Source organism: Bufo bufo, chromosome 7 (genome assembly GCF_905171765.1).
Source record: "Bufo bufo chromosome 7, aBufBuf1.1, whole genome shotgun sequence".
In the NCBI taxonomy this organism is placed as follows: Eukaryota; Metazoa; Chordata; class Amphibia; order Anura; family Bufonidae; genus Bufo; species Bufo bufo.
In genome coordinates this window covers 148,491,673-148,517,847 of record NC_053395.1, presented here as the reverse complement: position 1 = coordinate 148,517,847, position 26,175 = coordinate 148,491,673, and the positions used below count along the sequence as shown (strand labels likewise).

At 42.9% G+C, this 26,175-nt stretch overlaps 1 protein-coding gene across 2 annotated transcripts in view; it reads right to left on the bottom strand.

Moving 5' to 3' along the window:
* The window catches only part of VPS8 (VPS8 subunit of CORVET complex), a 216,496-nt gene that overhangs the window by 119,718 nt on the left and 70,603 nt on the right, over positions 1 to 26,175 (bottom strand). For both annotated transcript variants that reach the window (XM_040439657.1, XM_040439658.1), the window contains 8 exons: positions 23,622 to 23,711; positions 19,450 to 19,496; positions 13,433 to 13,655; positions 11,460 to 11,549; positions 9,259 to 9,310; positions 8,317 to 8,359; positions 5,877 to 5,949; positions 3,019 to 3,138 (listed from right to left, as the gene is read on the bottom strand). In XM_040439657.1, coding sequence (XP_040295591.1) covers positions 3,019 to 3,138; positions 5,877 to 5,949; positions 8,317 to 8,359; positions 9,259 to 9,310; positions 11,460 to 11,549; positions 13,433 to 13,655; positions 19,450 to 19,496; positions 23,622 to 23,711 — 738 coding nt within the window. The remainder of the gene's footprint in view (positions 1 to 3,018; positions 3,139 to 5,876; positions 5,950 to 8,316; positions 8,360 to 9,258; positions 9,311 to 11,459; positions 11,550 to 13,432; positions 13,656 to 19,449; positions 19,497 to 23,621; positions 23,712 to 26,175) is intronic.

Below are 26,175 nucleotides of genomic sequence, written 5' to 3'. Positions count from 1 at the left end.
CCTGCGCCGCCTGCTTCGTTCATAAAGTAGGCGGCGCAGGCACGTGACATCAGGGAGTTACGCTGCCGCCTGCCCGGCCTGCCTGCATTCTACAGAAGCTGTTAGGATGTACGGTAATATTAGGAGTGAGGGGGCATGTTTAATAACTTTTAATTGAATAAGACATTTTATATTTGTATACTGGAGTGGCGGGGCTATAGTACAGTGACTGCACAGGCCCGCCGCTATTGCCGGCCCCCAGCTCCTCCTCCCAGTCCCTCCCCGCTCGCTCGTACATCGCATCCTGCAATGTAAAACTGTCAGCATTCGCCCCATAAGACCCAGGGGCATTTTTCCCCCATTTTGGGGGACGCACCTTCTTATGGGGCGAAAAATATGGTAATATCAGGAAGTATTACTTTGAGTAGTGAATGCATGGAATAGCCTTCCTGCAGAAGTGGTAGCTGCAAATACAGTGAAGGGGTTTAAGCATGCATGGGATAGGCATAAGGCCATCCTTCATATAAGATAGGGCCAGGGGCTATCCATAGTATTCAGTATATTGGGCAGACTAGATGGGCCAAATGGTTCTTATCTGCCGACACATTCTATGTTTCTATGTGTGGATTTGAAAATCTGCAAAAAGATCTAAAATATGTGTAGGTAAAAAAAAAAAAAGAAAGTTCCTTCCCAAATGACTTGTGAAAACTGATGGGATGGCAAAATAGCATGTAAAAAAAAAAAAAGGCTATCGCAGCAAAACAGTATTCTGCGCGAGTGTTCTGCCCGCAGGCACCCTAAGCAAAACATGTGCCAGAAGCAAGCTGATTTTCATGTGATTAAATATTACACTTTGTGTATATTCATTTGGATAATTGTACTTTAGGAACAACCCTCCGCATTGCAACAAAGCTCTGGGGGAAGACTTTCAAGAGAAACTGCCCAAGTCTTCAGTGCTGGATACGGCTTCATAATGGCTGCTGTGACAGGAGGACATGATTTCTACAGCTCGAACGCAGCATTTCCAGCAAATGTCAAATAATTATCTGTGCATTTTTTCTCATCTTTCCAAGTCAGCAGCTGATATTTCACATACTCAAAGCTGAGCCTCAATAAATATTGTCATAGACTGTTGGGTGCTCATTAAAAAGAAGGCAAATTCAGCAACACAATAGCGAAACTATGTCACAAAGTGTCACTGCATATTGATAATGTAAACTGCAGATCTTCTTCAAAAGCAGCGTACAGTGGAAGCCAGCAGATTTTCAGAGATTGGCACTGCTGTCTGACAAGGATGGCAGCGCTTCGGTGACAGCTGTAACAAACCAGGCTGCTTCTCTACACAGCACAGGCACACCTATGGTAATGTACTAGCGTGGGGCAGTAGTTTAACTGGGGATTCACCCAAACTGACATAAGATATAAACTGGTATAATGTGTGATAGAAACAAAGAAAAGTGCATATTTATATTATAATATATGCATTTAATTATAATCATTTTTATGTCTGCCATTTCGGGTATTTTTCCAGAATTAGCTACCGTCTGTGTACATCAGACATAATGCTATTTCTGGCCATTACATATGACTTGTATCTGGATTTATTTATTTATTTTCGGGAGTTTGCAATCTGTCTGTAATTATAATTTCTTTCAGTGCTGGTGGATGGAGACTAGCTGCTTTCATGTCTGCCCATACACTACAAACGAATAGACAGGGGATCCTGCTTCCTAATGTCTGTAGGACAGGCTCAGAAACAGCAGCAGTAATACAGGACAGTACATAGGAATACTGAGCAGTTTAGACGTGAATTAAGACAAATCAGCAGCAGTCTCTCCGTCTGTCTCTGTTATTGTCTGCAGCAGAACCTCCCTCATCCTCCTCCTCCCCTCTCCATAAACTTCTATATGAGCTGATCCTTCAGTGAGTAGGCAGCTTGTCTTCACTGAAAACTGATTTCAGCAGTGAATTGAGAGAGTTAAAGAAGAGGATGGGGGAGCAGGAGAAAAGTCTGCTAAGAGAAAGAAGTAGAGGAATCTTCCTCTGGTGAGATACATTACAAAGTTTCTCATCTGCACCCGACTTATGAAAAAAACATACATCTTTAAATGGAGTTCCAAAAGACCACAGCTTAACTACGGAACTTAGAATAGTCCATAAGGAGTCATAAATACACCTCTGAATGCACAAAAAACCAGAGGTCTACATCCGCATTTGTGATGTCAGGTTGTGCCTTCTCTGCTTGTGTTACACTTGCACAGGGCTGAGCCTACGTTGGATGATGCCCTGCTGTACCTTCTGTTGGAGCCCTCCCCCTCTATGTTGTATTGTACATATACTAATAACTATATCAGGGGCACCTAATTATAAGTGACATACAATAAGGTATCCCTCAAAAAAGAACCAAATAACACTTCCAGACAATAAAAAAAATATATATAAATATTTAAAAGAACTGTGTATTACAACACAGATACTAAGGTTTTTGACATATCCTTCCAGGTAAATCACAAAGAAGTGCATAGAGACAGTGAAATTGCGCACATTGCTTATGCACAGAAATCATGGACTAGCATGAAGTGGCAAAAGGTAAAAAATTTAAGAAACACAAATCTGTTATACTGAATACTCTGCATTCATTATAGAGAAAGAGGAGATGACCATACTGATAAACAGCTTTGTAGGAACAGATACAGGATAATTAATAGATTTAAATCCCTGATCCCCAGGATAGGTCATCAATATCAGATCAGCGGGGCTACGACTAATAACCACCGCCCCCACGATCAGCTGTTTAAGGAGGCTGCAATACTCAGTTGAGCTGTGCCTAGGTCATGTCACCGACTAACGTGACATCACAGGCCTAAGAAGAGGCTGCGATCACTCACAGGGGCAGCCACAGTTTCTTCAAACGGCTGATCGGCAGGGGAGCTGGGAGTTGGACCCCCACCAATCAGATACTGATGACCCGAGGATAGGTAAGCAGTATTTAAATCTCAGACAACCCCTTTAATATATTAGCAACTTTACTTCACTTACCAATGCCAAAACATTCAGGAATTCTCGAGTGTCAAAATGCAACAATGTGCGAATATAGGGATATACATCCTCATCTTGTGGGGCCTCTGGCGAGTGCAAACGGATTAGAAACTCGAAAACCTGGCGAAAAATGAACAGGTAAGTCCTACTGATTCTCGTACTAAGGAAAAATCGTTCAAGGGACTGTGTCAACTCCAGCAAGCTCTGTTACGCACAGTAATACATGAATAGTACCGCTGCCTATAACTCCAGATCAGTAAGGCCTTGTTCACACATCAGTTTTTTGATCAGTTACTGTGAGCCAAAACCAGGTGTGGGTCAAAAACACAGAACAGGTACAGATCTTTTCATTATACCTTATTTCTGAGTAGCTCCTGGTTTTGGCTCACAAAAACTGATGGAAATAACTGATCAAATAACTGACGTGTGAACAAGGCCTAACATGTACACTGCTCAAAAAAATAAAGGGAACACTTAAACAACACAATGTCAATCACACTTCTGTGAAATCAAACTGTCCACTTAGGAAGCAACACTGAGTGACAATCAATTTCACATGCTGTTGTGCAAATGGGATAGACAACAGGTGGAAATTATAGGCAATTAGCAAGACACCCCCAATAAAAGAGTGGTTCTGCAGGTGGTGATCACAGACCACTTCTCAGTTCCTATGCTTCCTGGCTGATGTTTTGGTCACTTTTGAATGCTGGCGGTGCTTTCACTCTAGTGGTAGCATGAGACGGAGTCTACAACCCACACAAGTGGCTCAGGTAGTGCAGCTTATCCAGGATGGCACATCAATGCGAGCTGTGGCAAGAAGGTTTGCTGTGTCTGTCAGCGTAGTGTCCAGAGCATGGAGGCGCTACCAGGAGGCAGGCCAGTACATCAGGAGACGTGGAGGAGGCCGTAGGAAGGCAACAACCCAGCATTAGGACCGCTACCTCCGCCTTTGTGCAAGGAGGAACAGGAGGAGCACTGCCAGAGCCCTGCAAAATGACCTCCAGCAGGCCACAAATGTGCATGTGTCTGCTCAAACGGTCAGAAACAGACTCCATGAGGGTGATATGAGGGCCCGACGTCCACAGGTGGGGGTTGTGCTTACAGCCCAACACCGTGCAGGACGTTTGGCATTTGCCAGAGAACACCAAGATTGGCAAATTCGCAACTGGCGCCCTGTGCTCTTCACAGATGAAAGCAGGTTCACACTGAGCACATGTGACAGACGTGACAGAGTCTGGAAACGCCGTGGAGAACGTTCTGCTGCCTGCAACATCCTCCAGCATGACCGGTTTGGCATTGGGTCATTAATGGTGTGGGGTGGCATTTCTTTGGAGGGCCGCACAGCCCTCCATGTGCTCGCCAGAGGTAGCCTGACTGCCATTAGGTACCGAGATGAGATCCTCAGACCCCTTGTGAGACCATATGCTGGTGCGGTTGGCCCTGGGTTCCTCCTAATGCAAGACAATGCTAGACCTCATGTGACTGGAGTGTGTCAGCAGTTCCTGCAAGACGAAGGCATTGATGCTATGGACTGGCCCGCCCGTTCCCCAGACCTGAATCCAATTGAGCACATCTGGGACATCATGTCTCGCTCTATCCACCAACGTCACGTTGCACCACAGACTGTCCAGGAGTTGGCAGATGCTTTAGTCCAGGTCTGGGAGGAGATCCCTCAGGAGACCGTCCGCCACCTCATCAGGAGCATGCACAGGCGTTGTAGGGAGGTCATACAGGCACGTGGAGGCCACACACACTACTGAGCCTCATTTTGACTTGTTTTAAGGACATTACATCAAAGTTGGATCAGCCTGTAGTGTGTTTTTCCACTTTAATTTTGAGTATGACTCCAAATCCAGACCTCCATGGGTTGAAAAATTTGATTTCCATTTTTTTATTTTTGTGTGATTTTGTTGTCAGCACATTCAACTATGTAAAGAACAAATTATTTCAGAAGAATATTTAATTAATTCAGATCTAGGATGTGTTATTTTTGTGTTCCCTTTATTTTTTTGAGCAGTGTATATATATATACTCACATCCATTCCCCCACTGTGCACCTGCAAACTAGTCATGGAATGCATTTAGAGAACGTGTGAGCTGGCAAATGTCATGGAGAGGACTGCAGAAGTCCCATCAATATATTCCAGGCTAGTTTAGGGAAATGGGAGAGTATACAAATGTGTGTTTATCAACAATATATATGTGGTCTAAAGGGTACTCTCTCATTTTGGAGAGTCCCTAGTATGCAGAGCACGTGTGTGCTGTATTGTAGGCCAGGTGATGTACCTATAGTTTTTTGGAAAAGATATTCAAATTAGCTTTTTCTAAACCTATCTGATGCCAGCAGATGTTAGACATTATAATTTACATATATTTTCCACAGAAATCAAGAGGAGCGTTGTCTAGCCTACAATAGTCATCGCGTATATCACCCGGTCTCCATAATAGAAATAGTACCCACCCAGAAGTTCCCCTTAAGGCCTTGCAACTCAAAAAGCTGTTCTCATCTACTTTACTATGATAAAGAGCTTTTGCCCTGAAAGAGCTAACTGCAGATGTGAGGCTGGCTTAGCTATTTTTTATAGTTTTACTACCTAAGCATGTTTTCACTATGTGAAAATAATGCAACACTCATATGGATACCCAAACCAAATTTCTTGAATTTTTTTTTATTTGTGTGTGTAGAATATACATGCTATCACAGCTTTTGCCACAAAGGCATAAAAAAAGTTATTGGCCCTGAACAACTTAAGACATTCACATCATGTACAAGGAATGTTAAAGAAGAAAAGGTGAAGTCATAATAATTAGTAATAATTAGAACAGAAACAGTCATTAGTTCATATGAGGGTACTAACCTGGTTCTTCACCTGTGGGACTAAGTCTTCAGGGATGTCTCCCAAAGGGTATGCTCTGCCAGCCAAGCTAGAACTGTCATTAGGAAGTAGAAAATAAATAGGTAGAAAAAAATATAAAAAATAAACACTGACAATGCCAAAAGAAAAAATAATATGGCAAATCAACTAAGAAATTAAAAAATATAGGTTCCTTTGCGACGCAATCTGCAACTTCTCCCCACTCACGTAAGATAGGTCGGCATGGAGTGGGCAGGAAAGGGGATATTTACTGTTTTAGGGGGAGAAAATGGTCTAAATGCTAGGAAGCTTTCTTACATTTAGAAGTGACAGAGGATGCGCCGAAGTTATGTAGAGGCCGGCGTCTCTTCATAACTGCGGCAGATCCACCTCCAGGTATAGGGGTTATTAAGAATGGCATCTAAAACGCTGGTCTTAATAAATGTGCCCACAGATCTTAAACTTGTCACTTCAGCAAATAGCATTTACTATGTAGAGGAAGTTAAAGGGGTTGTCTCATCTCAGAAAATGGGGGCATATTGCTAGGATATGCTCCCATTGTCTTATAGATGCTGGTCCCACCGCTGGGACCTGCACCTATATCGGGAACAGAGCCCCGCAAAGTGGTGCCTGGAGGACTCTGGTCCGGCCACCACCAAGAGCTCTCCCCATAGAAGTGAATGGGAGCGCACCGGGCATGACCGGCAACCACTCCTATTCACTTCTATGGGCCCGATGGAAATAGCCGAGCCAGCACTTAGCTATTTTCTGCGGCGTCATAGAAAATGAATGGACGGCAGCTGCGTATGCACAGTGCGCCCTCCACCACTTTTAGGGCTCCATTCTCGATAGAGGTGCGTATGCCAGAAATGGGACCCGCACCTATCAGACGATGGGGGCATATCCTAGCAATATGCCCCCATTGTCAGATGAGACAACCACTTTAATAAAAGTCACTAATGTATTGTGACTGTCCATATTGCTTCCTTTGCTGGCTGGATTCATTTTTCCATCACATTATACACTGCTCTTTTCCATGGTTACGACCACCCTGCAATCCAGCAGCGGTGGTCAAGCTTGTACACTATAGGAAAAAGCACAAGCCTATGTGAGCTCCCACGGTCCAGAGAGGACAGAGCTTTTTCCAGTAGTATGCAAGCACGGGCACCACTGATGGATTGCAGGGTGGTCGTAACCATGGAAACGAGCAGTGTATAATGTGATGGAAATATGAATGAAGCCAGCAAAGGAGCCAATATGGACAATCACAGTACATTAGTAAGTGCCTTGTATTAACTTTCTCTACATGATAAATGCCACTTTCTGAAGTGACAAAACCCCTTTAAACTTCAAATAAGGTGGTGTCCAAGGCTAGGTGCAGCCTTGTGCTTTTAACACTGCCAGCACAGAACAGTGATCACTAAGTGGTAGTGGAGCAGCGGGCATGCTCTATGCAGGAAAGGAGACTCAAGTACAAGAGACTCAAAGTACAGTATCGCTAGCAACCCTGCAGTGCCGGGCAGGTATAAATAAGGCGGCGGCTGCAAATAGGGTAGGGGGACTTCAGCCTGGTGAGGACAGCTGAGGAGGGAGGACGACAGGCCGCAAGCAGGGTCGGGGGAAGCTTCCTGGCTGTAGGCTGCTATTGTCCATTGTATAATGTAAAGCAGGCAGTGCAGCCAGGGCAGGCCTTCCCCTCTCTGTATGATGTGTAGAGCCGGGCTCCTCTGACACAGACCTATACACCTTAAATATCACGCAGCTCCTTCTCCAGTCCTCTTTTGGCGTCTTCAGGACTAGGAGGGAGGAAGCAAAGCTGCAACAGCTCCTGTCAGAGCCAGCCATGTGGTGGGCAGTGTGTGAAACAGGATGGTGAGTCCAGTGGGTTTATTGGAGTACAGTAGTCATATGTTGGGGCCCTGAGTATTAAGTACAGTGAGTCTATGTGGGGTGAGGGTGAGACTCCATCCATATAATTTCAGCTGTATGGTGTTTGTTGGGAGTGGCCTATTATATGCAGGAGGGGCTTATAATAATGGGCAGGGCCTAAAATTCTGCCTTTATTCTTCTCAGGGCCCCCTAAGCAAAATTTCTGGGTGCTTCCCTGTCTCTCGATGTCACGTCTGTCAAAAGCTGTCCTTGAAATGGAAACGCACTAAGATTTCAAGATTATAGTTACTTTATTTTTGTTGGTCACATAGGGTGTACATACAGTAAAATGTGTCCACTGCAATCAAAATGGTGATTTACGCCACTAATTAAAGGGGTGTTGGCCCAAATTTTCTAATGAAAAATAAAATCTAAAGCAAAGGGTCTTATTGAAGATCAGTGATATGTCACTGTTATCTATAGAACAGTTATATGCACCAAGTCCACAGAGAAGTTCATTTTGATGGCTCATGGGAAATACACTTTTAACGGGAAAATGATATTAGTTACCAACCTGATATACACAAGAAGCTTGTTTCCCATAACAACTTGTTCATCTAGTAGAGAAAAAGTATAAGGTCAGAAAGATAAAACCGTCCACATCTACAAAACACGGGTCATGGCAGTGATTGGCTGAGCGGTATTCCCAGCTATTTTATGCTGTGCTTTGTATCAGGTCAGCATTAGATCCTCTATTGTTCTTAACCATTAGCAGGTATGATTTTGCACTGGAATATCCCTTTAAAGGGATTATCCAACCCTATAATGCCCCCCAAAATGCCCAGGACTCTCATACTGGTTATACTTACCCACATTGCTTCTGATGCCCGCACAGTGATGCTAGGGAGGCTCCCCACGGTGCCGGATGTTTTGACGGGGAGATGCAGCAGCGGCGGCCGGGAGGTGGGTGCCGTGTAGCAGGGTAAGTATAACCAGTATGAGGGGCCCAGTCATTTTTGGGGGTCATTAAAGGGGTTGGATAATATTATGGCCGAACAATGCATAAACACATACACAGTATCAAAGATAACGTCGTGGCACTCTGCTTAATTATGCCGCTACTGGATGTCGGGTTCCCACCCCGTTGTATCAAATAATAGAAAACTCCAGCAATGTGCGGTGCAAAAAGAAAGATTTTTTAATTGGAAATGCGGCCATTTTACACGTGACGTTTCGGCCATACACATAGGCCTTCATCAGACTAGAGCCGCTTTCTGGTGCTGTCTTGGTGATGCTTGTAATCCGGATAGTGCGCAGAAATGGTCTGCTGCTTTAGAGGATCAGCCGAAACGTCACGTGTAAAATTGCTGCATTTCCAATTAAAAAAATCTTTCTTTTTGCACCGCACATTGCTGGAGTTTTCTATTATTTGATTTAAACACATACACACACACATGGACGGAAAATACAACGTTCACTTTCAACATCACATTTGCAAGTGCTGCCGACAACATACCTGTCAATGACTTCCCAGAGCTGACAGGCGCAGAAATGGACTTGAATAGTTTCTAAGTGAACAAAAATGTTAAAATAAAAAGTAAAGTAAAAATCAAATACAAGAACATGTAAACTATAGGAGAAATACAGTATATAGTAATGGGGGGGGGGGATTTATCATTCTAATATTATAGACTGGTGTAAAATGCCTGTCTATGATAAAATCCCCCATGCATAGAATTTCTAGATTGTTTCTACAGCTACATATTCATTTATGTAAAACTGTTCATTCAAATTTTAATGTAGATTCATTCACATTTGCAATGCAAAAGTAAATCCACAGCAAATGTGAATCAAAATGGGGCCAAATCCAGGTAGAAAAATAAGCCCCGTGTGAATCTTCCCTTATAGGGATCAATAATCCCCTGTAATGTGCACTTTTTACAGTCGGCCTTCTCAAAACGAATCCATGATGTTTCACAGAATAGCACCGTTTTATACATTTTCGGCAGTAGTGCTGGGCCAGGGTAGATTTTACAGAGAAAACATGTTTTCTGTATAGAAGACTTTATATTGCTCTGAACCTCTGAAAGACTTCTTTGCCTAGTGAGTTCAAATGCTTGTTTATACCATAGAAGTAATTGGCGACAGAGTCCAATCTCTGACACAGAGCAGTTCAGACCCACAGTGGTTCATTAACTCCTATGACAGCTGGTCCAACAGAGATAAAAGGACCAGCCGATGGAGGGAAAAAATTACAGCATAACTAATCTTGGATAGTCTTAACTTTTCCACACTGCATTGACTTTTTATAAACATATGTTTTTTGACTAATTTTAACCAAGTAAATTTATCTGTATGTTCTTTTTTTTTTTTTGTTCAAAATATGGGACTCAACTGTAGAATCACCAAGTAACCAGCACTGAAGCCAAGATGAATGCACTGTAAGAAGAGCATAAAGGAATCCTACCCTTAAAGGGCATCTGTCAGCAGATTTGTACCTATGACACTGGCTGACCTGTTACATGTGCACTTGGCAGGTGAAGTCCCATGTTCATATGTGCCCACATTGCTGAGAAAAATGATGTTTTAATACATGCAAATGAGCCTCTAGGAGCAATGGGGGCGTTACTATTACACCTAGAGGCAACTGCTGTACCCTTTGCACTTGATTGACAGGGCCAGGCAGTGTGAATGTGATCATTTTAAAAAGTAAAAAAAAAAAAAAAAAATGAATTTTTCTTTTATTTAAATCACCCCCCTTTCCCTAGAATAAAAAAATAAATACTTGATCAAAAAAATAAACATTATGGGCATTGCTGGGTCTGAAAACAGTTTGATCCTGATAATTGCCGGCTCAGTCATCTTGTGTAAATTAACCTTTATTCATAAAGTCTTAGCTTACTGCAGATATCCGAAAATTCAGGTTACTCATGATGCATGTAATCAACACTTTGCCTATGCGTTCGCCTCTGCACATGCACTAATGACTTACATAGTAATTTGTACATGCAGAGAAGTATGTGCAGAGTAAGGTGTCATGGAAAGTAATCATTATTTATACCGCAGTGGCGATAATGACCAATCACTGACTTACTGAGGACACCAATGAGGCCAGTGATCGGCATCTGCAGTCTGGTGCTAGAAAGACACAACATTGCTGAAGTAGCATAAAGCAAAGACTGGCGGGGGAACGCTCAGCGCTTGCTCAGCGTGGGAGGCAAGTATACCACTACAGTCAGCATCTCTACTGCTGCAAATAGCTGCTTATAAGAAAAATAGATGTAAGCTGGGAAGAAAACAGATTTAGGCTACTTTCACACTTGCGGCAGGACGGATCCGACAGGCTGTTCACCCTGTTGGATCCGTCCTTCCGCTATTTCGCCGTGCCGCCGCTCCGTCCCCATTGACTATAATGGGCACGGGGGGCGGAGCTCCGGTGCAGCACGGCAGTGCACGGCGAAAGGACGCCGGACTAAAAGTCCTGCATGTCCGACTTTTTAGTCCGGCAGCCTCTCACCGCGAACTGCCGTACTGCGCCGGAGCTCCGCCCTGTCCTCATTATAGTCAATGGGGACGGAGCGGCGGTCCGGCGGCACGGCGAAATAGCAGAAAGGACGGATCCGACGGGGTGAACAGCCTGTCGGATCCGTCCTGCCGCAAGTGTGAAAGTACCCTAAAATTTTTATTTTTTTATTTTATTACTTCTATAATTCATACCTCCATAGGGCTGATAAAATCATTTGTCCCACTGTTGTACACATAGATCATTGCATCATATAGTCTGTGCTCCCAACACATCTGAACAATCTGAAAAATACAATGAATAGGGCATTTCAAAGTATTATTACAATACAGATGCAATAAAAAATGTTGGATCTTTTTTTTCCCATCTACATAACATTTTCCTCTCTGGTAGCACCCCCTGCTGTCTATCCTTCTGCATTAATAGGTGGACTAACATGCTCAGTAGCTCCCCCGCTCCCTTCCTCCCCTCACTGCTGTCATAGTGATGCAGGCCAGGCTCCATTCATTCATTCCTACTAAATCCATAGAAATATACAGCTATATCTCCCTCTAGAGAATGGAGAAGGAAATTGTATATAATATCTATATCTCTATATGTCAGAGACTATTTTGCATGCAGAGGAGGAAGGGCTTAAGAAGAACTCACTGCAATGCATCCTGGGAGAAGCAGGTGCTTGATGAGCTGCTGCCCACCAACAGAAAGGTTAAGAAGGTCCTCCAGAAAAGTGAGTAAAAGGGTTTTAATATGTGGGATGACCCCTTTAACAGCTCATCCCCTGTGGGCCTGCAGCTAACTAACCATGAAAGGCATAAATATATATCTCTGCAGAGCTACAGTATATGCAGACCACTAAGACTTTAAAGAGGATCTGTTGTGTGTTTTTTTAACCACATATTGCCCCCTTAAGGGCGTTTTTTTTTCGGTATTTTAATATTGAGCCTTCCCTTTACCGTAGACATCACAGAGGTGAGCAGGTGTAATTACAAGCTGTCCCATTCACTTCAATGGGACGTCTCTTTAGTATACACTATAGGAATGAGCTGTCCCATAAAAGTGAATGGGACGGCTTCCTGTAATTACACCTGCTCACCTCTGCGATGTCAACAGCGAGCAGGTAAACAATGAAGGGAATGCTGTGCCCACACGGAGCGCAGTCTTTTCTTCAACCAGCTGATCGTGGGGGTGACAGGCGTTGGGCCCCATCGGATCTGATATTGATGACCTATCCTGAGAATAGGTCTTCAATATTAAAATCGCAAAAAACCCCTTTATTGCTGCCTTCCTCCTGATTCAAGCAATGTCATTTTTATTTTTGAAGGTCCCCCATTGTCCCACTATGGCCCCAATTCTGTGTTGGTGCCAGTTATGTTAACTGGCAACCAAGGTACAGAGAGAAGAAGAGCACATCTGTCCTCAGTCGCCGTTGTCTCTTACATCGCTAGAACACGTCTGTCCCCCACCCTAGACAGTGTCAGAACAATACAGGAGACAGCACTTACTGAGGACAGATGTGGTCTCCACCTCTCTATATCTTCACTGCCAATTAACCAATCTAGCGGAAAAGTGGAGTGGGGGCCATAGTGGGAAAACAAAGGTGGTGAAAATAAAAATTACATGGAATTAGTAGGAAGGCGGCCTTAAAGGGGTTAAGCCATGATTAATACAAAAACTTTAAATCAGACATCATATAGTACATGATAATCTATTTCTACAAAGGTAGAACCAACCCTGTACCTCACATGGAACCATTCATTGCTCCAATTGTTCTGCTAGATTTATTTCAGGCTAGCAGCTTTCTGTAGCTCTTACCCTGTAACTGACACAGCCTCTAATAGAAGATATGTCTGGTGGCAGATGAAGATTTAAACTGAGCGCATGCGACCACCTCAGTGAGGTGGACAGGAGATGAGGAAAAGAACAAACAACAGGTGGTGCTATACAGATACATTTTATTAAATAGCTCCGTGACTATACTCAATTTTTAGTTACCTGCAATCACAAAAGTATTCAGATCCAGGTGCTTGTTTGAAAAAAGTAGATTATGTTTTGTGGCACAACCCCTTTAAGAGGAGGTATGTGGTTGAAAAACCCATGACAGACCTCTTCAAAGTCTGTTATTGGTCACGAAGTAGTTGACATGTAAGAGAAATAGTCAATGTGGTACCTGCTGTATGTCGAGGCTTGTGATGTCCATATGTATTATACAGGCCTCTACAGTCTCCATCAGGCCTCTATCCTGAAAGTGGAGAAGAAGATCCTTCATCAATTGAGTGGTAAGACCAGGAAGCTGGTCACGCAGAAGATATGGCTCTAAACACTCCAAGAAGACGCCTTTGGCCACGCAGTTCTCACTCAGTTTGTCATATATTTGACTGAAGAGGATATCTCTATAAAGAAATCACAAAGCAGAAAGTTCAACATGGTAGATGTCGAAGGCAAAAATGCAAATTAAAAAAAAATAAGCAGTAAGAGCCATTATATACATGGAATCGACTGAATCTCCTGAGAAATGGTGTGGTGGTCTTCTGAGGCTGTCACTGTTATGGGAGAATTGTGGCAGGTGCTTCAAATTATCATTGTGCTAAATGTGTACAAAAAGGTTAGCGATGATCGCAGGGTCGTGTGCAACTTGACTCCATCGAGAATAATAGAATTACATTGCAACCTTCATTACACCACAATGTAATCAAGTTTTACTGGTATGTCACACCTTGGGAACACTGTCAAAAATGGTTTGTCACCCCAAAGGCAATGTGAATATAGCATCCACATAGTGAGTATTAAAGGCCTGAATGGAACTATGATGCAACGGGTGTCGGGAGCGCTGCTGTGCAGGGAAATAATTCTGAAGGCTGCAACATTAAGTCCATCATTCTGGTCCCTACCTTCACAGCATCCTCAAGAATCTCAGAGGGCAGACCCCCACTGCTCCAATCCATATGGGATATCCTAGTAATAAGCCATCCCTTTCTTAAATGTGCTGAAATTACCCTCAAAGGCCTCACGCACAGGACTGTATTTTTGTTCCACATCTGATCCGCCTTTTTGTGTTCCGCATGTCTGTGCCATTGTCGCACAAGGTCTTATTCCTAGTGCGTTTTGTGGACAAGGCTAAGGCATTTCTTTAGCAGGGAAAAAGAAGATGGTGGAATGCACACGTCTGGGATCCGTATTTTGCAGATGTGAGGTTTGCGGACCACAAAACACATACTGTTGTGCGTATGAGGCCTAAGCATTGAATGCTTAGGGTACGTGCGCACCGGATGCATTTTACTGCAGCAAATCCACAACTAAGCCATGTCTAAATCTGCATGAGTTACTTAAAGGGGTTATCTGGAGGTCATCACATGATTAATGTTACAAATGAACATTTGATATATAGTACATGACAATCTCTTTCTAACAAAGCTATTACCAGCCTTGTACATCACATGGATGCAGAGATCTCCCCATACATTGCTCTGCTAAATTTATTTTGCAATGGCAGCTTAGGGGGTGTGCGCCTTCTGACAGGGCATGTCCTTTCTACTGCAGCTTATGGCAGTTGAAGGATGGAACTGAGCATGTGCCTTCATCTCAGTGAGGTGGAAAGAAAAAATAAAATAAAAACAGCAAACAGCAGGTGGCGCTATACAGATAGATTTCAGTGAATAACTCACTGGCTATGCTAAGTTTTTAATTACATGCAATTACAAAAGTGTTCAGATCCAGGTGCTGGTTTGAAAAATTTGCAATGTTTTTCATGGGACAACTACTTGAATTGCAGATTTAGCTGTGGATTTGCTGTGGAATTCATTCTCCGCACTGCATGGGGCATGATGTGGATTTAAAATCTGTGTAGCAATTTTCCATCTATTTTGCTGCTACTATTAAACACTGCGGGACACTTAGATATTAGACTGAAGGCTTGTGCTGCACGACTGTATTAAAGAGGACCTGTCACCTTTCCTGACGTCTGCTTTAATAGCGTCATGCATTCCCCATGTAATAACAATTCTGGAGGATCTATTCTTATGACTCTATGTTGTGTCATTCCTGTATTATTTCTACTAGAAGTTATGAATGAATTGCTAGCAGTCTGCAGTAAGGATACAGAGGGGCAGTAACCAGTTGGGGGGGTGTACCTGCACAGTCTGAAAATGGCAGTACTGATTGGATAGAGTAAGTCTGTGCAGGTACACACCCCCAACTGGTTACCAGTTACTGATTTGCCGAAACACTTGGGGCCGGATCCGGCATTAATGCATTTCAATGGAAATTAATGCCGGATCCGGCATTCCGGCAAGTGTTCAGGATTTTTGGCCAGAGAGAAAACTGCAGCATGCTGCGGTATTTTCTCCGGCCAAAAAACGTAAGAGAGACTGAACTAATGCATCCTGATGCATACTGAACGGAATGCTCTTCATTCAGAATGCATTAGGATTAAACTGATCAATGGACAATGGACTAACTCAGTATACATATATAGTTCAGAAAGTCTGACATCATAACTTAATCAAACATGAACAGCATGCAAACAGACATCACCTCCCCAGTGTCTTAATGAAAGAATAGGGAGAGAGGAGACACATGTGATGGCATTATCTCCTGAGTGTACCATAGGGTGATCTACTCCTCTACACCGGAGTCGGCTACTTAGGCCCCTTTCACACGGGCGAGTATTCCGCGCGGATGCGATGCGTGAGTTGAACGCATTGCACCCGCACTGAATACCGACCCATTCATTTCTAAGGGGCTGTTCACATGAGCGGTGATTTTCACGCATCACTTGTGCGTTGCGTGAAAATCGCAGCATGCTCTATATTCTGCGCAACGCAGGCCCCATAGAAGTGAATGGGGCTGCGTGAAAATCGCAAGCATCCGCAAGCAAGTGCGGATGCGGTGCGATTTTCACACACGGTTTCTAGGAGACGATCGGGATGGAGACCCGATCATTATTATTATTTTCCCTTATAACATGGTTATAAGGGAAAATAATAGCATTCTGAATACAGAATGCATAGTAAACTAGCGCTGGAGGGGTTAAAAAATAAAAATTACAAATTTAACTCACCTTAGTCCACTTGATAGCGCAGCCAGCATCTCCTTCTGTATTCTTTCTTTAGGACCTGGGTAAAGGACCTTTGATGACGTCACTCCGGTCATCACATGGTACGTCACATGATCTTTTACCATGGTGATGAATCATGTGATGACCGGAGTGACTTCATCAAAGGTCCTTTACCCAGGTTCTAAAGAAAGAATACAGAAGGAGATGCCGACTGCGCTATCAAGTGGACTAAGGTGAGTTAAATTATTTTTTATTTATTTTTTAACCCCTCCAGCACTATTTTACTTTGCATTCTGTATTCAGAATGCTATTATTTTCCCTTATAACCATGTTATAAGGGGAAATAATACAATCTACAGAACACCGATCCCAAGCCTGAACTTCTGTGAAGAAGTTTGGGTTTGGGTACCAAACATGCGTGATTTTTCTCACGCGAGTGCAAAACGCATTACAATGTTTTGCACTCGCGCGGAAAAATCGCGGGTGTTCCCACAACGCACCCGCACATTTTCCCGCAACGCCCGTGTGAAAGAGGCCTTAATCCCATCACTAACACAACAGAACAAAGGGACAAATGAACTAACACATTCCTTGGGAGCCTCAGTGCAGAGTTAACTCTTTTTGTGTTGCTGGGTTCACCCCTGCACCTTTAATGGGGAATAGGAACGATATAAACTCCACACATAAATCAGGGTTAATAGTTCCTTGTAGCCCCAAGAGGTCTGAGGGGGTATCCATAGTTCTGGGTCCATAGTCCGTAGAAAGGGAGGCTAGCCCTCAGGCTTCTCCAGCAGCCCCAGTGACGGTTCAGTCCGTCACAAGTGCTACTTGTATCTATTTTGTGGTCATAAAATGTCTAATAATACGTGTGGGGAGGGTACACAATACAGTTCGTATGACTAAACAAGCAGATATTTCGCATGAATATGCATCTGATTAGAAAATGATAACCATGAATACGTAGATGATCCATATTCTGTAATTATGGATCTATTGCGGGTCCGTATTTTGCATATGAAGCTGTACCCTCATGATAAATTAGTCTGAAGTCACACACTGCAAACAGTGACTCTAGAAATTGTTCCCATTGAACAAGTGACGTTTTTTAGACCAGTCACCACAATATGTGAACCCTTCAGATCTGCATGAATATACTTGGCCTTCTCAACAATCACAGGCCATGTCATCGGTGCTCATTGTAAGAGCAATATACGGCAAACCACTTGTACGCCATCTCAGCCAGCTGCTCTCACTTCATCTGCTCCACCATCTGCCACTTCAAAATGTCCCTGATAGTTTAGTGTGAAGCTAGAAATATTATGTCCTTCTAGATCCTGATATCATAGATGGCTGATGAGTCGGTGTTGTAAACCTACATAATTGAAGAGCCACTTTTCAGCCTCCTGATCTCTTCCAATCAATGTGTCAATGTCAGACTCACATACTGCCACTTGCTAGCATGTCATTCACTGGCTTTGAAAAACATTTTGTCAAGTGACAAGACTAGAGCACATTTATTAAGACCAACAATTTTACAGTCTTAAAGGGGTTGTGTACATTTTTTTTGAAGGGGGGGGAGAAAGACCTGCAAAGGGAAGCATACTTACCTGCTTCCCAGCGCTGGCTCACCGATCCTTCTTTCCCCGGCCTCGGCTGCCCCCAGGAACTATACTTCCGTTTTGATGCAGCTGCAGCAGTGACCTGCTCTCCTTGCATCACGTGACCATTTGAGATGATGCAAGGAGAGCAGGTCAGGCCAGAGATTGGCTGCAGCCGCTTCCAAATGGAAGTTTACATCCTGGGAGTGAAGCAGAGCATCCGAGGCCGGGGATGAGAAGGAGAAGGAAGCAGCCGCCAGAAAGCAGGTAAGTATGCTTCCCTTCGCAGGTCTGCCCAAGAGGGGGGTTTGCCAACCCAATCCCAAAGGTGCATGACCCTTTTAATCTATACCCTGCTGGTGTACAATTATTAAATGGCATACACCTCCTAATAATTGCGGCTAATCTCGGCAGGTCTGTGAATCACATTCTCTAATGGGCCCAGAAACAGGATGGGGTAGGGGGTGGCAGAGAGTTGTATATTCAGGGTTTGTTAACACTGATGGGGTGTCATTTATGCAAAATTTACAGTCTTAGTATGAGGCGAGTGCACTGTGTGTCTGCGCTGTATATGTGCAGTGCATTAAAGGGTCAAGGTGGGTCTGTTAGTCAATTAGGCTGCCATAATTAAAGGGGTTGGCCACTTTCTGGCTACTGTTGACAAATGTGTTTATAACATGACTATAATGGTACTTACTAATATAGCCTTGGTTAAAATTCTGTGCCTTTTTCTATATTTTATAAGATATGCACCATTGTTTGCCAAGGCTGTCCACAGGGAGGTCCTGTCCATAAAATGGCTGCCGATGAAGGGTCATGTGACCAGGCAAATCACAGTCTCCACCATTCAAACACATTGCACCTGCCCTGAATTCCCAACAGTGCAAGTGCAGATGGCAGGTACAGTGGATTTGAATGGAGGAGACATCAGGTTTAAGTGATTTGCCTGGTCACATGACCCTCCATCAGCAGCCATCTTGTGGACAGGATCTCTGTGTAGACAGCAGAAAAGATATGGCTAAAGAAAACATACTTCAAGAAATATAAAAAAAATGGTGCAGAATATAAAGAAAGACTATATTAGTAAGTATCATATAATCATCTTACAAACACATTGGTCAACAGTAACCTGAAAGTGGCCAAACCCTTTAAGGACAGTATGTAATAGCTCAAGGTCCGCTGGGCAGGTTGGTTCACATTATTGTACAAATTAGTGTGAACTTAACAAAACCACTCTTGAGCTGCAAGTCCTAAGTGTTCAAGCGCTTCTGTCACCATTCAGCTATTATATTTGGGTCAAGGACGGAACTGCCACTTTCAGCCCTTCAGACCGCTACCAACTGATTTTATAAAAAACTGAAATTCTGCACCAAAGGCGTCTTTTCTTGATAACATTTTCTGCTTTATCGATAATTCATTAAAATATCCACACAGAGACACCCAGCAGTCTGCATTACCAGCTGCCTGACCAGAGAAGCCGACTGGAGAATTTCCTCGAGAATGCAACAGATATACGTGGAGAAGATGACTTACGTGCGTTGCAGAAGCAGACAGTACTCTACTATGACTGGCACAGTGTCCTGTAAAGAGAAAATTATTTTATAGGTTATATTCCAAGGATAAGAATATACAATACCACTATTTACACTGCTATAGAACAAATGATGTATAAAGAAAAGCAACAATTGCTGAAATTTGTTGCTAAAAAACACATGACCAGGCCTGCTTGGGCCTTAAAGGAGTTTTTATTGGTGGGCTTATAATCTAATGTAGAGAAAGTTAATACAAGGCACTTACTAATGAATCAAGCCAGCAAAGGAGGCAATATGGACAATCACACTACATTAGTATTAACTTTCTGTACATGATAAATGCCTTTTGCTGAAGTGAGACAACCCCTTTAATGGCCGCAGTGCAGGGCCCTTACATGCGGTGGCTACAAAGGGCTAAATCAAGTGGCTGGTGTCAAAAATATAATAGTCCAAGCAGAATATATTGATTCATCAAGATAACCTCTGAAGTGAGATAACTCCTTTAAGGGGACTGAGACTTGCAATTAGTATATCACTGTATACCTTTTTTGTAGGTATATGTTTTTATAGGTGTACTATATTTTTATTTGGTTATAACATTTTTATACTTGAGCACCAAGAGACGCTCAATTTTGACTGTTTACCATGCCATTTCTGTTTGTGGAGATGTGGCTATTGCCCATATATATGTGCCTGAGGGAAAGGGTTAAAAAAGGATGCTCAGCTGTTTCCTACATGATTAGAAAATGATGAGCCCATGTTTGGCCACCAGTTGACTCATTCACCATCCGGATGAAGTAGCCAATGGCTTTTTTGTCTGGCTGACAGGATTAGCCCTCTGTAATAGGTGGGCGTCACAGAGGTTGGACCCCCTCTATTAGATACTTCAGGCATAGCCTATGGATGTCTTGTCTTATAAGGCAAGGCCCTTTTAAAAGAGATTTATAATGCAAATTGCAAACCAAACGCGGTCTAGATCACACAGTATAGACTTTATTGGCAGCATCTAAACTTTGCAGTTATAGCCGGGAAATTAGAAAAATACTAACTGATGATTCAAGCAATGGGAGACTTTTACCACAAACGGTGCCAAGGAAAAGCGGAGATGATGCCCAAGGCGACCCATCAGGTCAAAGGGTTTAAGAAAATTGATAGAAAGTGATTGGTTGCGATGGGCAACTGCTCCGCATTTTCTGAATCAGTTCTGATAAAATGTAATCCACTGTGCTCACTGCAGTACCTACCTGCATACTGTAACTTGGAGGAATGGTATTCCCCTACTAGGAGCAGAAACAGAAGGCCAACACAACTAGACGGCTTTCTCTGCCAAAGCTCCACCCACAGACCTCAGTCAAAAAGATCTTTCACATAAGAGTGTCTATGAGTAGCCTACATTTAGGGTCCATTCACACGTCCGTAAGTGTTTTGCGGATCTGCAAAACCCGGACACCTGCAATGTGCAATCCGCAATTTGCGGACCGCACATCACAGACACTATAATAGAAAATACCTTTTCTGGTCCGCAATTGCGGCCAAGAATAGGACATGTTCTATTTTTTTCAGAAACGGAATTGCGAATCCCGAAAAAACGGATGCGGATCCCGATCCCAGAAATGCAGATTCGCATCCGTTCAAGCCCTATTGAAAGTGAATGGGTCCGCAAATTGCGCAAATGGGTCCGCAAATTGACTAAGGCCATTTTCACATAGTCAAGATTTGGTCAGTGTTTGATCAGTTGTTTCCTTCAGCGATTGTGAGCCAAAACCAGACATGTATAAAAAGCACAGAACAGGTGCAGATCTTTCCCTTAAAAAAAAAAAAAAACGGATGCCATACGGAACGTCATCCGTTTTTTTTGCAGATACGCAATTTGATGACCGCAAAACACATAAGGTCGTGTGCATGTAGCCTAAGGCTGTGTTTCCATGTTAAGATTTGTATACAGTTGTTAAAGGCAAAGCCAGGAGTGGATTTAAAAAGAAGATATGACTCAGTCTTTTCTTAGTCAATTTATGATCCATTCCTGGCTTTGGCCTCAAAAATTGCATTAAAAAAAAACCTTGACATGAAGCCCCAGCCTAACAAGTTACAGCGCTAATGGCACACAGGTTTGTACCTTCAACAATAATTTACCTCCCTAATTAAGCCTATTGGGATGGGTAAACATGGCGCCTGCTTGAACGTGCAGCATGCGCCATTGCCAGCAGAGATCCACGGAGAAACAGCAGAGACCCACGGCTAATGACTGCGACCGACAATAATGCCGATTGCGGTCATTAAAGCGTTTAGATGCTGTGATCAAGGCATCTAAAATCTAAAAAACCCAGAAGCACATGCTTCTGGGCTTCTTACCGCCATCCCCTGCGGCCAATTGTTTTCAATACACTGGGTCTCTCTGAAGAGACCCAGGGTATTGGAGCTGCAATTTTTATTTTGGCCAGCAGGTGACAGGCCAACATAAGAAATTTGCAATTCAGGAATTATCATGGTTCTTTATGAAATATGATAATATAGAATAAGAAAAAAAAATTGAGAGTCTTGTGGCCTCAAATACTGGCTACAAAAACATTAAAAAAGTAAAAAAATATTTGAAAAAATTCAAAATCACCCACCTTTCTGTAGAACAAAAAATATAAACCACATCGCATCAACGCATCTGGAAATGCCCGTACTATTAAAATATAAAAATATTTTTCCAATGCGGCGAATGGCATAACAGAAAAAGGGATCAAAATGGCCGATTCCCCATTACTCCAATTTTTTTTTATAAAATGTGATCAAAAAGTCACACACACTCCATAATGGTATCAATAAAACCTACAGATCGTCTCACAAAAAATGAGCCCTCACACAGCTCAGTAGACATTACTATAAAAAAAAGTTATGGGGGTCAGAATATGGTGATGTAAAAAAGATTTTGTTTTTCAAAGTTTTAATTGATTTTTTCATTTTTTAGACACAAAAAACCTACACATATGTAGTATCGTTGTAATCGTACTGACCCAGAGAATGAAGGGCACAGGTCAGTTTTGCCGCAAAAGGGAACACCGTAGGGACAAAACCCGTAAAACGTTGTGTTTTCTTTCCAATTCAACAACAAAATGAGCCCTAGGTTGGAGCCCTCAGGATGAAAATTCACTTATTATACAAAAGGTCATCCAGACCAAAAAATCCCTTTAGGGGTCCCAACAAAAAAGTTTAATGTATATAAAACAAATTCTTTAATTTGTACCTTTAAAATTAAACCTACAGACGACAGATCAGGAACAATTAAAACTATCACGGACTGGCAATATGTCACTTGTAGTCTTGGAATTGCTGGGAGGACATTGTATGTACGCTGGCAGTGAGTTATTTGAATGAGGCGATACAAATGGCCACAGTGTATAAATGCCGCAAGTGAGCAATTTGAATGTGGTAATACAAATAGCCACAGTGCATGACCGCTGGCAGGGAACAATTGATATGTGGTAATACAGACAGCCACATTGTGTGTGCACCTAGCGAATTGAGCAGAAAACTGCTAAGTAGTATTGCGCAGACCTATAATAAACAGTGTGGTTACCTGATCGCCAATTTGTGATAAGTCCTAATCGTCCCCAGTGGCTACTGTGGATGGTGACAGATGGACGTGAGTCTGTTCCATATAACACAATGTGGTAATAATATCCATAAACACACAGATAAATAAAGCACCCACTCAGTCCTCCCAGCAATTCCAAGACTACAAGTGACATATTGCCAGTCCCTGACAGTTTTAATTGTTCATGTTCTTTCCAATTCCACCCCATTTGGAATTTTGTTCCCCGCTTCCCACTACATTGTATACCACATTAAATGGAGGCATTAGAAAGTACAACTTGTCCCGCAAAAAGAAGCCCTCATAAGGATACGTGAACAGAAAAATAAAAAAGTTATGGCTCCAGAAAGATAGGGAAAAAAAATAAAAACGCAAAAACGAGAAAACCTCCGGTATCTAAGGGGTTAAAGGCTAATAAGAAACAACATGAAAACATCTGAACTTGTACAACATTGCGAAGAAGCGAATGCAATGTTCTTATGAAGTTTAACATGTTGGCTTTGATCTCAGCTGCCTATATCATTTAACCCTTTAAATACTGAAAACTCTTCAACACAAATATTAGAATTTTTGCAGTCAAAAGGTTTCCATACCTGGAAATGTTGCTCCATAATCTGGATTTTACCCTGCTCAGGACATTTCCTCAGGGCCTTGTCAGTGTACTGAAGCAATATTTCAACTATCTGAAATTCAATAATGACATTACTTTTAAAGAGAAAAATACGTTTACATTTTATGTAACTTGGAAAGTTTGAACACAATTTAGCAAAATACAGAAATACTTTGTTATTCATGCAAACTATTCCTAAACAACGGTTATATTAGCTCAGCCTGGCAACTGGTAGATTGTTGGAACAGACTACTATGGTATTTATCTCAGACAGCGGTCCTTCAAGTTACAATGGCCTCAGGTTACAATACATTTAACTTACAGTGGCCTTTTCTGTGCCAATATAACAACAACGTATTGCCCTTACAATGTTAAGATCCAGACAGGGCCTGTAAGTCAGTGCATCACAGTGGTGGCCAGCAGAGCAAATCAGTAGTCCTAGATCACTAGAGGACTGGCTGCCTAGAATCAGATTCTGTATAGTACAGTACTGCATGTACTGTACTGCTCTCTACCTGCACTGCATGTACTGCTCTCTACCTGCACTGCATGTACTGTACTGCTCTCTACCTGCACTGCATGTACTGTACTGCTCTCTACCTGCACTGCATGTATTGTACTGCTGTCTACCTGCACTGCATGTACTGTACTGCTCTCTACCTGCACTGCATGTACTGCTCTCTACCTGCACTGCATGTATTGTACTGCTGTCTACCTGCACTGCATGTACTGTACTGCTCTCTACCTGCACTGCATGTACTGCTCTCTACCTACACTGCATGTACTGTACTGCTCTCTACCTACACTGCATGTACTGTACTGCTCTCTACCTGCACTACATGTACTGTACTGCTCTCTACCTGCACTGCATGTACTGTACTGCTCTCTACCTGCACTGCATGTACTGCTCTCTACCTGCACTGCATGTATTGTACTGCTGTCTACCTGCACTGCATGTACTCTACTGCTCTCTACCTGCACTGCATGTACTGCTCTCTACCTGCACTGCATGTACTGCTCTCTACCTGCACTGCATGTACTGCTCTCTACCTGCACTGCATGTATTGTGCTGCTCTCTACCTGCACTGCATGTACTGTACTGCTCTCTACCTGCACTGCATGTACTGCTCTCTACCTGCACTGCATGTATTGTACTGCTGTCTACCTGCACTGCATGTACTGCACTGCTCTCTACCTGCACTGCATGTACTGCTCTCTACCTGCACTGCTCTCTACCTGCACTGCATGTACTGCTCTCTACCTGCACGTACTGCACTGCTCTCTACCTGCACGTACTGCACTGCTCTCTACCTGCACTGCTCTCTACCTGCACTGCTCTCTACCTGCACGTACTGTACTGCATGTACTGTACTGCTCTCTACCTGCACTGCTCTCTACCTGCACTGCATGTACTGCACTGCTCTCTACCAGCACTGCATGTACTGCACTGCTCTCTACCTGCACTGCACTGCTCTCTACCTGCACTGCATGTACTGTACTACTCTCTACCTGCACGTACTGCACTGCTCTCTACCTGCACGTACTGCACTGCTCTCTACCTGCACGTACTGCACTGCTCTCTACCTATGTAATGCATTACTCTCTACCTGTACCACATGTACTGTACTACTCTCTACATGTGCTACATGTACTGTATTACTCTTTACCTGTACCACTCTCCACCTGTAGTACATTGCTATCTACCTACATATAATATACTGCTGTCTACCTGTCCTGTACTACATGTAATATACTGCTGTCTACCTGTATTATATGTACTTTACTGCTCTCCACCTGTACTACATGTAATATACTGCTATATATCTGTACTACATGCACTGTACTGCTCTCCACCTGTACTACATGTAATATACTGCTATATACCTGTACTACATGCACTGTACTGCTCTCCACCTGTACTACATGTAATATACTGCTATATACCTGTACTACATGCACGGTACTACATGTAATATACTGCACTATACCTGTACTACATGTAATGTACTGCTTCCTACTTGTACAACAAATACTGTACTCCCTACCTGTACCATATGTACTGTACTGCACTCCACCTGTAGTACATTGCTATCTACCTGTAATATACTGCTGTCTACCTGTCCTATACTACATGTACTGTACTGTTCTCCACCTGTACTACATGTAATATACTGCTGTCTACCTGTCCCCATATTCTCATAGAGTACAAAAACAAAAGAATGGCAAAGACATTTCGGGCAATCAACCACTTAATAAATACCTTACGATGCTTGCCATTTTATTTTTGTGAGTTGGTAATGTAATATTCAGTATAACTAGTACAGTATCATCCATGTATTTGAAGATTGGTGCCAAGCCTGTGATGCCTTTTTTAGTAATACTTGGTGGTCCGATATTCAATCGTACCCTGTATGGCAGTTTCTACTGGTCTTTATTACGACACTCTGTGTGTAACCTTATGGTGCCACCATGACATGATGCTGCATGCCACACTGGGTTAAAGACATTTCACTGCAAGTACTTCATGTACATACATT